Source organism: Loa loa, assembly GCF_000183805.2.
Source record: "Loa loa unplaced genomic scaffold supercont3.359, whole genome shotgun sequence".
Classification (NCBI taxonomy): Eukaryota; Metazoa; Nematoda; class Chromadorea; order Rhabditida; family Onchocercidae; genus Loa; species Loa loa.
In genome coordinates, this window is record NW_018108539.1 from 45194 (window position 1) to 57195 (window position 12002).

The window sequence follows — 12002 nt, forward strand, 5'->3', positions numbered from 1 at the left end:
AGTAGTGTGTGTGTGTGTGTGTGTGTGTGTGTGTGTGTGTGTGTGTGTGTGTGTGTGTGTGTGTGTGTGTGTCTGTTGCAGGTACATTATACATATATATGTATGTGTACATTAGGTAAATATAATAACCTCTCACCTAATGAATAGAGAGTTCGTCTGAATGGACCGTAAATGAGATGATGTTATTAGATGGAATATTTAAACAATGATAAATCTATGCATACATTTGTTGGAATATAATATTTACAGTAATATTCAAATGGTAAACTTTTTTTTCCCTTTTTTCATTTAAAATAATTTATCAATAATTGTGAATAAGTTTTCATAATTTTAAATGCTAATTAATTTATTATAATACAAATTCATTTCCATAAAATCTCACTATTTCTTATTATCTGAAGTTTTTTTTTTTCCTTTTTTTTTAAAATCTAGGTATGACATATCAAATATTTATATCGTAACTAAACAAATTTGGTACCATTCAAATATGTACGTATATGTATGTACGATACGTACACCACCCAAATTCAATACGTACAGACATGGACACACACACACACACACACAAACTTCAGTGAAAATCCCGCCAGGGAATGATAATGAGAGATGAGAGAAATGTGCAATATTGCGAGATATAACTTAAAAAGGCAGATGGTACTTTCCATCTTGTCTATCCGATAATAAGTAGTTTTAGGTAAATATGTTTTTATCGCTTTTAGCAGCAGGCGTAGTTGTAGCAGCAGTTCCCTTAATCATTATTGGTTAAAAATTCTGGATATCAAACAGGTTTCTTTTTTTTCCGGTATATTCTATTACCAGATGTTCTCTATTATCTCTCTTTTCCTCTTTCTTTCTTATTGAAATGGTATTTAAGTCAATCCATCCTGTTACACCCGCTTCATTTCAATCATTGTCCCAGAAAGCATATGAATTTTCATATTGGATTATATTATGCCGGTTCACAATCTTTCCTAATTACTTTTTATTCCACTTGATTGAACCTCGTGCAACTCACGGCGGGGTCAACTCTTAACACACATCAAAAATTCGGCCGTCAATCCACATGATGGTATTACCTTAAAATCTTACAACGATTATAGGTTACATGTGACGAGCAAGAGTTTCTCTTTCTTCCTCTTCAGTCCGTCCATTTCTTTTGCAAATTTGTCAAAAGATGCATAATCTGATTTTTCGACATCTCACAATAGTCCGTTCCACGGTACTTTTCGCTACCAGTGGTATTAATCGACCAAGTTATGACCTAATTATCTGATGGAATCACCGATTAAGTTCAACTGTTTCATCCTTCGTTACGAATTATCGAACCGGAAGCATGTCCCATCCAGCATGTGGCATGACTGAGATCTTACGACATAGTTTTTTTAAAAAAATTTTTCTTAATTTGCTACTTCTAATTTATAACGTCTAACTACGAAATCTCACTAACGTAAAAACAGTAATGACCGAGCAGTGTTCAAAACATGTCATAGATGATTCAACGAAACTATGAAAATGTGTTATCTCAACTTTGGATAAAGTGAAATTATCGTCATTTTGAATGGCACGATCGTAAAACGTCATGGCGCAGAGCCATAGTGTGATCTGATAGACAAAACGGTTAGAATTGGTCACTCCTAATAAATATGTCATAATGACTATATCCGACAAATTTACTGAAATTAAAATGAAATGAAACGAAATTCAATCTCAACATACCTAACTTATATGATAAATAACCAATCGGTTTGGGCCAGAAAAAATGCCACCTTTGCAAACCTTAATTAGATCAGATTTTCAACATATCTAAAATGTGACATTACAGTGCATTACAAAAAAGCTCTAATCAAAAAGTGCTTTGTTACTGGTAAGCACTTCTGGAACTTGCTCAACAACTTTGTTCAATATATTATCATTAATTTTCAAATTGTTTTTCATGGTTCTTTTTCTGGACGCAATATACATATCAGACAGTAGCAATTCACGCAGTGTTTTCGTTGTACGCTTATTGTATTTGCTAAGGAGTCTTTGTAGCTCGAATAATCGTTTCGCCTGAAATATCATACATTTTAAATGAATCAAATGAAAGAAACCAGGACTTAATCATATTATTTGCAAAAATGAAGCAGCGTAAATTAATAAAATTGAACATGTTCATCATGTGTGTGATCTAGAGTGAATTACTGAATTTCGTCAAAGTTGCACAATTAAATGAACTAGTTGCAAGGTAATCTAAATCTTCTGTTTAAACTTGAAATTCGACTACTTTATTTTATTTAAAATTAAAAATGAAACTGTCAAAGTAGAGGACTTCAAAAATTAGTCTGAAATTTCATTGTATATCGAGTAAGAACTGAGCTGTTGAACAAATAGTTGCAAAATAAATTATAACTGCTGTCTTGAACTACCTCGACTGGGTTCATAAATTAAAATTCCAAAAAAAGGAGAGAGTATGCACAAGGAAAAAGGAAGCAGTGAAAAGGTTGTAGAGAAGTCAGAAAAATCATACGTTTCGTATTAAAAACCAAATTAAGACCGATGTTTGTATACAAAAATATGCAATTCGATAGAAAAGCAAATAATTGTTTAATTAAAACCTAAACTGCAACAAGCAAAAATTAAAGCATATAATTCTTCTTTAATTAGAAGTTACTATAACTTGATGATAACTGGAAATTCTGGAAGCTAACCTCATCGACTGAATTGTCACAAGCTGAAAGCGCTTCGTAAAATTCGTCCATTACAGACTTTGAAATCTTCGTCGACACATCCAAGCCTGCAGTATCTTCATTTAACACCTTTTCCACTTCGCGCAATGCATCCCAAAAGCGTTTTTGAAGAACGAAAAGACGAATCTTTAAACTAGTAGCTAATACATGGATACGTCGAGGCAATAACTTGAACATTTCCTCAGCTACATCAATACGACCCTGAAAAATCCCAATATTTCGTGCTTTCTTTGTAATTATAAAAGTTTCATAAAAGGTTTCCAAATTCCGTGTATTCCATAATAGCATACCAAATATAAATTAATTTCCAAAACTGCTGAAAAAACAGACAGGTAAACAAGAAGTGCTTATGCATAGGATTTTTATTCACTAAAAAAAGATAATCTAACCTGGTTCAAAGCCATATCCATAGCTAAATAAAGTAAACGATTGGCAGTACTCGTCCCATTTTTGCAATCTTCTACGGCAAGCGAAACAACGGCATTTAAAGCATCTTCAGTATTCTGAAAAATTAATTTAAGTAAAGCAAAAAAAAAGACAGCAACGACACGATTTCAAACTAATCCAAACTGGAAACAGAAATTTAGCGGCATACTTTCAAGTCATAAATTAAAACTTCAAATTTGGTGGTTAAGTCACTCAAAAGGCTTGATCGATTATAATATATTCTCGACAGCGAGTAAGGCAATTAGGAGAATAGCATCAAAGTAAGAACTATATAAATTAGAAGCAAAGATCTAACATATGATATCATATCCATAAAAAGGATAGGAAAATTACAAAATCTGCATGTGTCACGAAGACTAAACCTATGCATTACATGACCAGAAAAGAAATGACAAGAGACATATTCATGTGAGTATACTTACAGCTTGATAGCAAGCAGCAGCATATTCCAGTTTCTTTCTCCAATTTTTATCTTTGATAAGTGAACATGACAAAACCAAACTTTGACAACGATTTGAGCGCAATTTTACGATATCCATCGAAGTAGACGATGGCGTAACAGCAGTTCTTAACAACCTTTCTTCATTCCATTTTATCCAAGGTATATGATAAGTTTTATACCGATAAAGTAAACAACTAATTCGTTTCATTACTGAAATAAAAAAATGGAGATAAAATTCTATAAATATTCTTAATAACAAAAGAATGAAAATCCTTAATATCAAAAGGCATCACCTGATAGAGTACGATTTACTTTTTTGTAGGCTCTATTTGAAATTTAGGATGACAGCAGCGAAACTATAAAAAATGCAAAAACTGCCGCAGTTTGATAGCCATGTAATGGACACGTTTTATTAAATCATTGATAATAATGATGACAGTTAATAATCAACTACTGTCAATATAAAGACTTCATTATTCGTATCCATTACTCGTATCAGTCTTTAATCTTTCTTTATTTATGTCATTACTAGTACTTACCAAATCTTCCGCCATATACTACATTCGCAAATTCATTCCGCCTTCATCCAAGTAATCATGTTCTTTCGTTATTCTTAATCCTTGCTATATATACTTTCACACTCCTAATTGATCTTAACCTATCCCCAGAAATGTTCTTTAATATTTGACCCTAAAATCTGAAAAAAAATGGAAAATATAGGAAATGAGTGTTTAAACAAATTTCACTAATATCTTTATAAAAAGTGGAAAAAGCATGGAACTAGCAGGCAATGAGTTAAGGCTAATATACATAAACTCACTTTAACATACGAAGGCTCTAAATTTATATAAAATAACATGTACATATGAAAGCGCTACACTTACACAAAATGACGTATACACGTGAAGGTGCTCCATGTACATAAACTAACGTGCACATGTAAAAACGCTGCAGCTATGCAAAGTGACGTGCACACATGAAGGCGCAACATTCACATGAGATGACATGTACACGTGAAAGCACTACATTTGCATAAACTGACATGTGCACGTAAAGCCGCATCATTTACATAAAGTGACATGTACACGTGAAAGCACTACATTTGCATAAACTGACGTGTACACGTGAAGGCGCTACATTTGCATAAACATGTGAGGGTCAGTGCATATGTGGCCAAAAAAACTGTAACCCATCAAATTATATGCTGAGCGTTTTAAAACTAGAACCGTTTTAGCAAACTTCAATTTTAATCGAAAGCCCGAGGTCGCGTTTCACTATTTGGTAAACAATGACGTCAGTAATATCTTTCTAATTTTTACTGGGTGGTATGAAGTTTGCAGGAGTTCCACTGGGATAGAAATTCAAGATGTGGTATATGTCCTTACTTAGCTATGCTTATTTCTAGCATTTTCACTTTGACCAAATATGGTGTTCAAATTTCGAAAATTTTAATCCTATTTGCAATTTCTTCGGTTCTTTTTAATAATTCTAAAAATAAAAAAAGAACAATTTTTTTAATGCGATATTTGAATTTATGATATATTTGAATATTTTAATTTATGAAGTAATAATTTTGTCACTATTATTGTCTATCTTCTGTTTTTTTTAGCACGTATAAATGTAGCCGTCTAATGATGACGTTGCATTGCTGTGAGCTCGCCTTTAGTCGATATCACTTCTACATTTGCCCAATTGCTGGGCAATTTAATCATCTTTACGGGGAGAGTTCTAGAGTACCACGTTTTGCGCTTTAAGTGCACTGGCTAGGGGAATACTAGTTGAATCTTGTTCAGATTAATAAGTTTAACAGTGAGACCGAATTTGAATATTTTTATGGATCATGAAAACACTAAAATTTTCTTTTGAAAATTACAATTTGCCTTCGAAACATCTTAAATACTGATATATACCATTTATTGAGCCGTTAAATGCCTAAAATCTCGGTCTTAAACATCCACTAATGTATGCAAGCTAACGTTCATTCCTCTTTCAAGGATTATATTTAGAGAATTTAAAATTATAAACAAATATTTTGATGGTCAGTTTCATGGGATTTCGAGCGTGAATATATTTTATAACGAAGGGATGAAATAAATGCATATTTTTTCTTAATAGCATCAGGTTTTTTTTTTTTCGTTTATTTTTTGCAAAACCGATGTTTTGTTTTGGTTTGTGGAATATTAATTTCATTTCCTAAAATTTTGCCCATCAAAAAACAACTTAGAATGCTGTGTAAATTAATTATAATGGGGAGTGCTACGTAACTATAATCACGAATCTGGTTATGGCTTATATTAGTTTTGAATTTCGACTTTGATTTTGTTTTAAATTGCATAATCTAAGCCTTAACTTAGGTTTTATTGAAACAGTCGAACCATTGGTTTATTGTTTACAACTTCTTTCTCTCTTCAGGTTCATATCGGCCCAAGACGAGAATTTTTAAAATGGATATTATAGAGTTCAGTTTAACGGTTGAATTATCAAAATTCAGTATTTCGTAATTTCAGTTCTTATGAATTACGGTCATGTTAGTTGGACAATGGTGGAATATACGCCAGTGATTATTTTCTTTGCTATATTTGTTGCTGTACCTTTGCAACTCTTATTGTCACCATCTTCGTCATCTGATGTCAAATATCATTTGCACAAGTAAGTTCGATTTCTTCGAAATATTAAATTTACTTGTCAAGTTAATAAGTTTTAAATCTAGGTCTTGTTCCAATTTTGGTTTTGAACTCACACTATTTGATTTTAATTTTCTATTTCACTTCGTTTTTCTCTTAAATCTAATTGTTTAATATCGAATGCGTTTCTCAGTTTTAGTTGTTTTCCATTTCAACTTAGTAATTTTTAAAAGGAAAAACAGTAATTATTCTTTGTGTACAGTCATTTACATAACTGCTTTACCTTTTTTTTCAGACTGAGGAATTCATTATCACATTTCTCACGGTTATTTTTAAACAAGGAAGAAGAAGTGGATGAAATTACTGATATATCAGGAGACGAGAAAGAAACTAAATATTTTGGAGGTAATTTTACTGGAATAAATTGCTCCGTTTTGAAATGCTGTGGCATATTCCATGATTTAGATATGGTCTTACTAACGCTATCATCCAAAATTAGGGGTCAGTTCATTGGTCAAGTCGATTGTGTAAAGCAGTCGGCAGTTATGGTGGATTATTTATCACTATAGTTATGATTGTAATACATAACTAAATATATAATCGTCCTTCTGGTGTGGAATTTTATTTTCAGGTTCCCTTGAACCACGAGATCCACGACCTCCTTATATAAAATATCGTGTTGGTGACGTGGTTCGACATAAAATTCATGGATATAGAGGTGTTATCATTGGATGGGATGAAAAAGCGGTTGCACCTCAAAGTTGGCTCGATAAGACTCACAAAGGCCGAAAAGTAAGTAAATATGGCGGGAAATTACCGAGTCGACTTGCACTGCTAAACATCAACAAGTTATTTTACTTTTCCGTTCACTACTTCTCTGTTTAACTTTTTTCTAGATTTTCTTGAAGCTTTTAGGACGTATGTTTGAATGCGTTTCGATATTATGTGATAGTTCCCAATTCATATCCCGATTTTCGAGTTGCATTTCTCGAATAATTTTTGGTCTTTTGATTTTATCTTGAAATTTACAGTTTTCCTTTTGCTTATGAATGTGAAATCTTTTGTAGGAATGGTCAGAAATGCCGAATTATTCGGTAATAATCGACACCAGGGATAGACTAATTCCACAGCTGGCTTACGTTGTTGAAGAAAATATTGAACTCGGGGAAGGAAGGGTATGGATTTCTTATTTAGTATTCCAAGTGATATCTTTACTATGAGATTCATTATAGATAGGTTGATATTCACAAATGCTTTGCTGAAGGTCTGATGCTGAAGAGGAAGAATAAAAAGCATCTAAGGCCTTATTGTTGGGTATGATTAATGAAATTTTGCGAAGTGTCAGTCTTTTTACAATCCTCTTAGAAAAGAGAATGAGTAGAGAGACATGTGTAAATAAGTTAATTAATCACCAGAAAATATCAGGATGGATACCACTGAGGTTTGAAGTCCTGAAACATCTCGTTATTATTCTCGATACTTTTTCCTCCTTTATTAGTTGAGGAATGTTACTTTTTTTACTGTGCTACATAAATAACAATATTAATGGGCTAACATGGAACAGTTGTGTGGTCGAGCAGTTCTTGATCTTTTCTAATCATTTGATGCTGGAAAAATGTTTTTTATCGGACTCGAACCGATTGTTTCAGATCACTAGAGTAACAAGAAATTTTAGGTGTTTCCTTCTTTTTCCAGGATTTATGCTATTGTTTTTTTTTTCGAAAAGGCCATAGATTTCATTATTTTTCTAGATTCTTTTCATTGGTTCTATTTTTCAGATATTTCATCCACTCATTAAGAATTATTTCGAAGCATTCGATGGGAAGCATTATACATCTCGACCGTGGCATAAGAAAGTTTATCCCAATGATTAAATTGTTGTCTCGTTGTTTTTTTTGAGCCTCTTTCATTTTGCGGGTACAATTTTACCAAGTTCATTCTGTGATATATATATCTATATATCTATATGTATATATATATATAGATGAATAGATAGATATAGATATATAGATATAGATATATATTTTGCGTAACAATTAATGATTGGCTTCAGTTGTACGTCTGATATTACTGCGTTCAGATAAGTGAAGGTTCAACTACCAAGAAATGAGAGATTGGTATGATGTATTTATTGATTGTATTAGTATTAGATACGCTAGTTGTATTATTACCACGTACAATTTGGTTTCCTTCGTTGAAATTCATCTATCACTTTCAATGACAAAAATTTTTAAGGGACTACAAGATAGAGAGAGAGCAAGTAGAGATGGATTCACATTTTCCAAAGTATTCGTAGGAGCATATTTGGTTGTACAATTGATGCAATATGAAATCTATTTTCAGTCAGAGAGCGTTGCACCTTTATTTTCGGTCATAATATATCTTAAAGAGAATAACTGATGGAGATAAAATGTGAAATAATCGCAGTTTTATAAATATTACAGGCAATGAAATAATTTTTACGGGAATGACTAGCAAATCTAAAATCCTTTATCAGTTGTATCAATCAGATATCATAAGTTTCTCACATTTATCGAAACAATCGTTTTATTCTCTTTCAAGGATGGAATAGAAAAAGGAATTTATGCATGGAACAGATTAGCTGATTTTGGTATGAAATTCTAAAATTCTTTTTGGATAATAGAGAAAGGATTTTTCTGAAATTTGTGCAATTATGGAAATAATGAATCAAAAAATTGCCTAAAAGGAATGAATTTTTCTCGAATTCCTATAAAAATATCTAAATTCTCAAAATAAACACTTTAAAAAAAAAAAACAAACTCCATTTAATACGCCGAACTCTGTTTGAGGAGAAGTTGAAAGAGAAAAAAAAATTAACGGCAACGCGAGGGGTTACTTTTTTTTTTTTAAAAAAGACGCTCAAAATCTACATATTCTTCATCGGCCAAAATATTTTCTTCAATCTTCCATCCTCTCCGACATATTTGTTTTTTGCTCCATTTCGTAATTTTTAGCTTTAATCGAAAAAAAAAAAATTCTTCCATTTTATACTCTCTTGTTGTTGACTAACGATTAAAGAGACGGGTAGAAGTACCATTCTCGAGGAAAGAATTTCAAAATTCTCGAAATTGCCAATGAAGTATGCTTCTGAGAATATTATATCATATTTAAATGATTTCAAAATATGCAAAAAATGTCTGATTTGTGGGGTTTATTTTTTAAGTTTTTATTATATTAGTTCATTTATGATTTATTTATATATTTCGTGATAAAATAAGGTGGAATTATGTTGTTGACTCTCTTGTTGTTGACTAACGATTAAAGACACGAGTTATTCTGAATTCATAACTTCAAGTCTATTCATAATTTAAAAAAAGAAATTAATTTAATAAAGTAAATAAATATGCAATGAACAATAAAGATAGGCCGTCCGAGTTAAAAAATGTATCATTAAAGTTGGAGACGATTGCAAAGTTACATTCCTGTGTTTCTTCCTAAGTAATAAATAAATCTTGAAAACACATACAAAGATTACTTCCATGGAATGGATTTGGATGATTTCGGATAAAGAGATACTAATTTGTGAAATATTTTGATTTGAATGTTTAGCAACTATTCTATATTTTAAGGATAAGCTATTCGAGTTATTTTGGATTCATAACTTCAAGTTTATTTATAATTTATGATTAAATTTATTAACTGCTAATTAAATAGAAACAAAAATTGTTTACCAAATAATCCATAAAATGCATAGGATTAATCGGCTAATATTTTTCACTTTAAAATTAATTAATTAGAAAAAATTGACAATGCTTGATTAATTTTTATGCTTTAATTTAGTTCGGTTATACAAATTTTTGTGATTTTTTACTCTTAAATTTTGTCCATTAATAATGTGTTTGTTTAATGATTATAGTGTAATTAGCTAATCAAATGATACAAATTAAGATATGTAGCTTTGATGGATCTATCTAATTATGGATAGTTTAGTTCATTAAATGTCAAATTCCGGAAATTTCTCCGAATTGTATCCGGAAAGTTGACATGACAAAAGAGGAGATAAGATTTATCGATCATATATTTCTTTTATAATGAAATATAATTAAATTCAGAAAAGGAAGAATATGTAATTATTCATTCATACTTTATCTGAAGAAAATTAGAAAATTTAAAATTTATCAAATTTTCACTTCTTCACCTCCTTTTTCTTTTCTTTTTTTGTTTTAATTATTAATAATTATTCTTCATTTATTCCAACTATACTACTATAGTAATACATACATTTTCATATTGATTATATATGAATGAATATTGTGTCATGTCATATACATTACTATTACTGTCACATCCATAAACAAAATGATGTCAACATACATAACAACCTTTATCGATCAGTTCATTTTAATTCCAAAACTTAACAACCATCACAATATGCAACTTTCCCGATACAAACCCTTCCTCATCCCCGCTCTCATATCTCTTAACTTCCCAATTCCCTGACGATCGATCATCTGTTGTCCCCGTTTTAAGCTCTTTAACATCCTACTACTTTTCAATCTCTTCCATTTCCTCATCCCATTCCTTTTCCACACTTCCATCATAATTATTCACTTCATTTAACATTCCCCTCCCTTTTCTTCCCTTCCTTCCTTCTCTTCTATATTTTCAACAAATGGCGCTCGTCATCGCTTGTCATCATCATCATCATCATCATTGTCATCATATATCACAATCACATCATCATTAACAAAATAGCAATAGCAACAATTAAACCGTTTCTTTCTTCTTCCCTCCTCTCTCTCTCTCTCTCCCTCTCCCTCTCCCCTAATTTCAATTTCCTCGTTCAATACATGACATATATGGATCAATCCCTAACAACTTTACTACTCTTATACACCCACTTATACCATGGATCATTACACCTTTCAACATTTCTTTTTCCTTTAATTCCATTACTATTTATGTATATATTAGAAATGAATTACTTACATATTGGAAATGAATTACTGTCATACGTATATTTGTTATAACTCTCATCATTAATAATAATTTCCATCGTTTTTTTTCTATTTATTTCTGTGGGAACCTTCCTTTTTCTCTTCTCTTAAACATTGGTTTTAAGTTAGTTTAGAAGAAAATTTTGATAATATTTTATAAATTTCATCAATTCGACTAATTTTTGTTTTTAAATTTTATTTATTAAGAAATGAAAAGAGAGAAAAATATCTATCCAATATGATGGCTTATTTTTAACTTACTGAAATGTTAGTATCATTAATTAGTCAATTCATTAATTAATTGTTGCGTAACTTAAAAATATGTTTGTCAAGTAAATGTTGAAATTATTGCAGAAATGTTTAAAGTCTGACATAAATACGTTTTCAAATACTAACGAGAAAAAGAGGATAAGAGAGAGGGAGAGAGAGAGAGAGAGAAAAAGAGGAAGAGGGAGGGGAAGAGATGAAAAGAAAGAAAAAGCTTGTTGTGTAATTGTTCTTTGATTTTGAAAACTTTTCGCTGAATCATTTGAGATAGTTTCGCTTTTGCCATCTTCTCACATCTAAAGTTTGTCGTTTTATTTGATTTCAATGACAATTTTAAAACTGAAATAATTAATTTCTACTTCCTATAAGACTATTGTTCACTTCCCTCTTATTGTTCATTCTCCATCCTTTTCTTCCTCTAACATTATTGTTCATTCTCCATCCTTTTCTTCCTCTAACATTATTGTTCATTCTCCATCCTTTTCTTCCTCTAACATTATTGTTCATTCTCCATCCTTTTCTTCCTCTAAACATTATT

General features: G+C 31.1%; 3 protein-coding genes across 3 annotated transcripts; 1 reads left to right on the forward strand and 2 right to left on the reverse strand.

The window, feature by feature from the left end:
• Positions 1-1662: 1662 nt before the first annotated feature.
• Positions 1663-4302, reverse strand: LOAG_08680 (hypothetical protein). The gene is made up of 5 exons (XM_020447767.1): positions 4155-4302; positions 3596-3825; positions 3116-3229; positions 2688-2927; positions 1663-2049 (listed from the first exon to the last, which is right to left on the reverse strand). The coding sequence occupies exons 2-5, from the start codon at positions 3821-3823 to the stop codon at positions 1840-1842; spliced, it is 792 nt and encodes a 263-aa protein (XP_020302038.1). The 5' UTR covers positions 3824-3825; positions 4155-4302; the 3' UTR covers positions 1663-1839.
• Positions 4303-5701: 1399 nt separating this feature from the next.
• LOAG_08681 (hemimethylated DNA binding domain-containing protein) lies at positions 5702-8154 on the forward strand. Its single transcript, XM_020447768.1, has 6 exons — positions 5702-5736; positions 6123-6264; positions 6535-6644; positions 6871-7031; positions 7307-7414; positions 8018-8154. The coding sequence occupies exons 2-6, from the start codon at positions 6128-6130 to the stop codon at positions 8111-8113; spliced, it is 612 nt and encodes a 203-aa protein (XP_020302039.1). The 5' UTR covers positions 5702-5736; positions 6123-6127; the 3' UTR covers positions 8114-8154.
• Positions 8155-8821: 667 nt separating this feature from the next.
• On the reverse strand, positions 8822-10798 carry LOAG_08682 (hypothetical protein; the record flags this gene model as incomplete). The annotated part of the gene is made up of 4 exons (XM_003144212.1): positions 8822-8860; positions 9131-9214; positions 9271-9347; positions 10654-10798. The coding sequence occupies 4 exons, from the start codon at positions 10796-10798 to the stop codon at positions 8822-8824; spliced, it is 345 nt and encodes a 114-aa protein (XP_003144260.1).
• Positions 10799-12002: the final 1204 nt, after the last annotated feature.

What these genes read in the sequence shown, in the direction of transcription:
- LOAG_08680 (XM_020447767.1), bottom strand. Translation starts at nt 3,823, where the DNA reads ATGAAACGAATTAGTTGTTTACTTTATCGGTATAAAACTTATCATATA. An exon ending in CTGCTGCTTGCTATCAAGCT is followed by an intron (nt 3,230 to 3,595) that starts GTAAGTATACTC and finishes TTAATTTTTCAG; the next exon opens with AATACTGAAGATGCTTTAAA. An exon ending in GTGACAATTCAGTCGATGAG is followed by an intron (nt 2,050 to 2,687) that starts GTTAGCTTCCAG and finishes ATGATATTTCAG; the next exon opens with GCGAAACGATTATTCGAGCT.
- LOAG_08681 (XM_020447768.1), top strand. Translation starts at nt 6,128, where the DNA reads ATGAATTACGGTCATGTTAGTTGGACAATGGTGGAATATACGCCAGTG. An exon ending in GTCAAATATCATTTGCACAA is followed by an intron (nt 6,265 to 6,534) that starts GTAAGTTCGATT and finishes CTTTTTTTTCAG; the next exon opens with ACTGAGGAATTCATTATCAC. An exon ending in AGAAACTAAATATTTTGGAG is followed by an intron (nt 6,645 to 6,870) that starts GTAATTTTACTG and finishes TTTTATTTTCAG; the next exon opens with GTTCCCTTGAACCACGAGAT.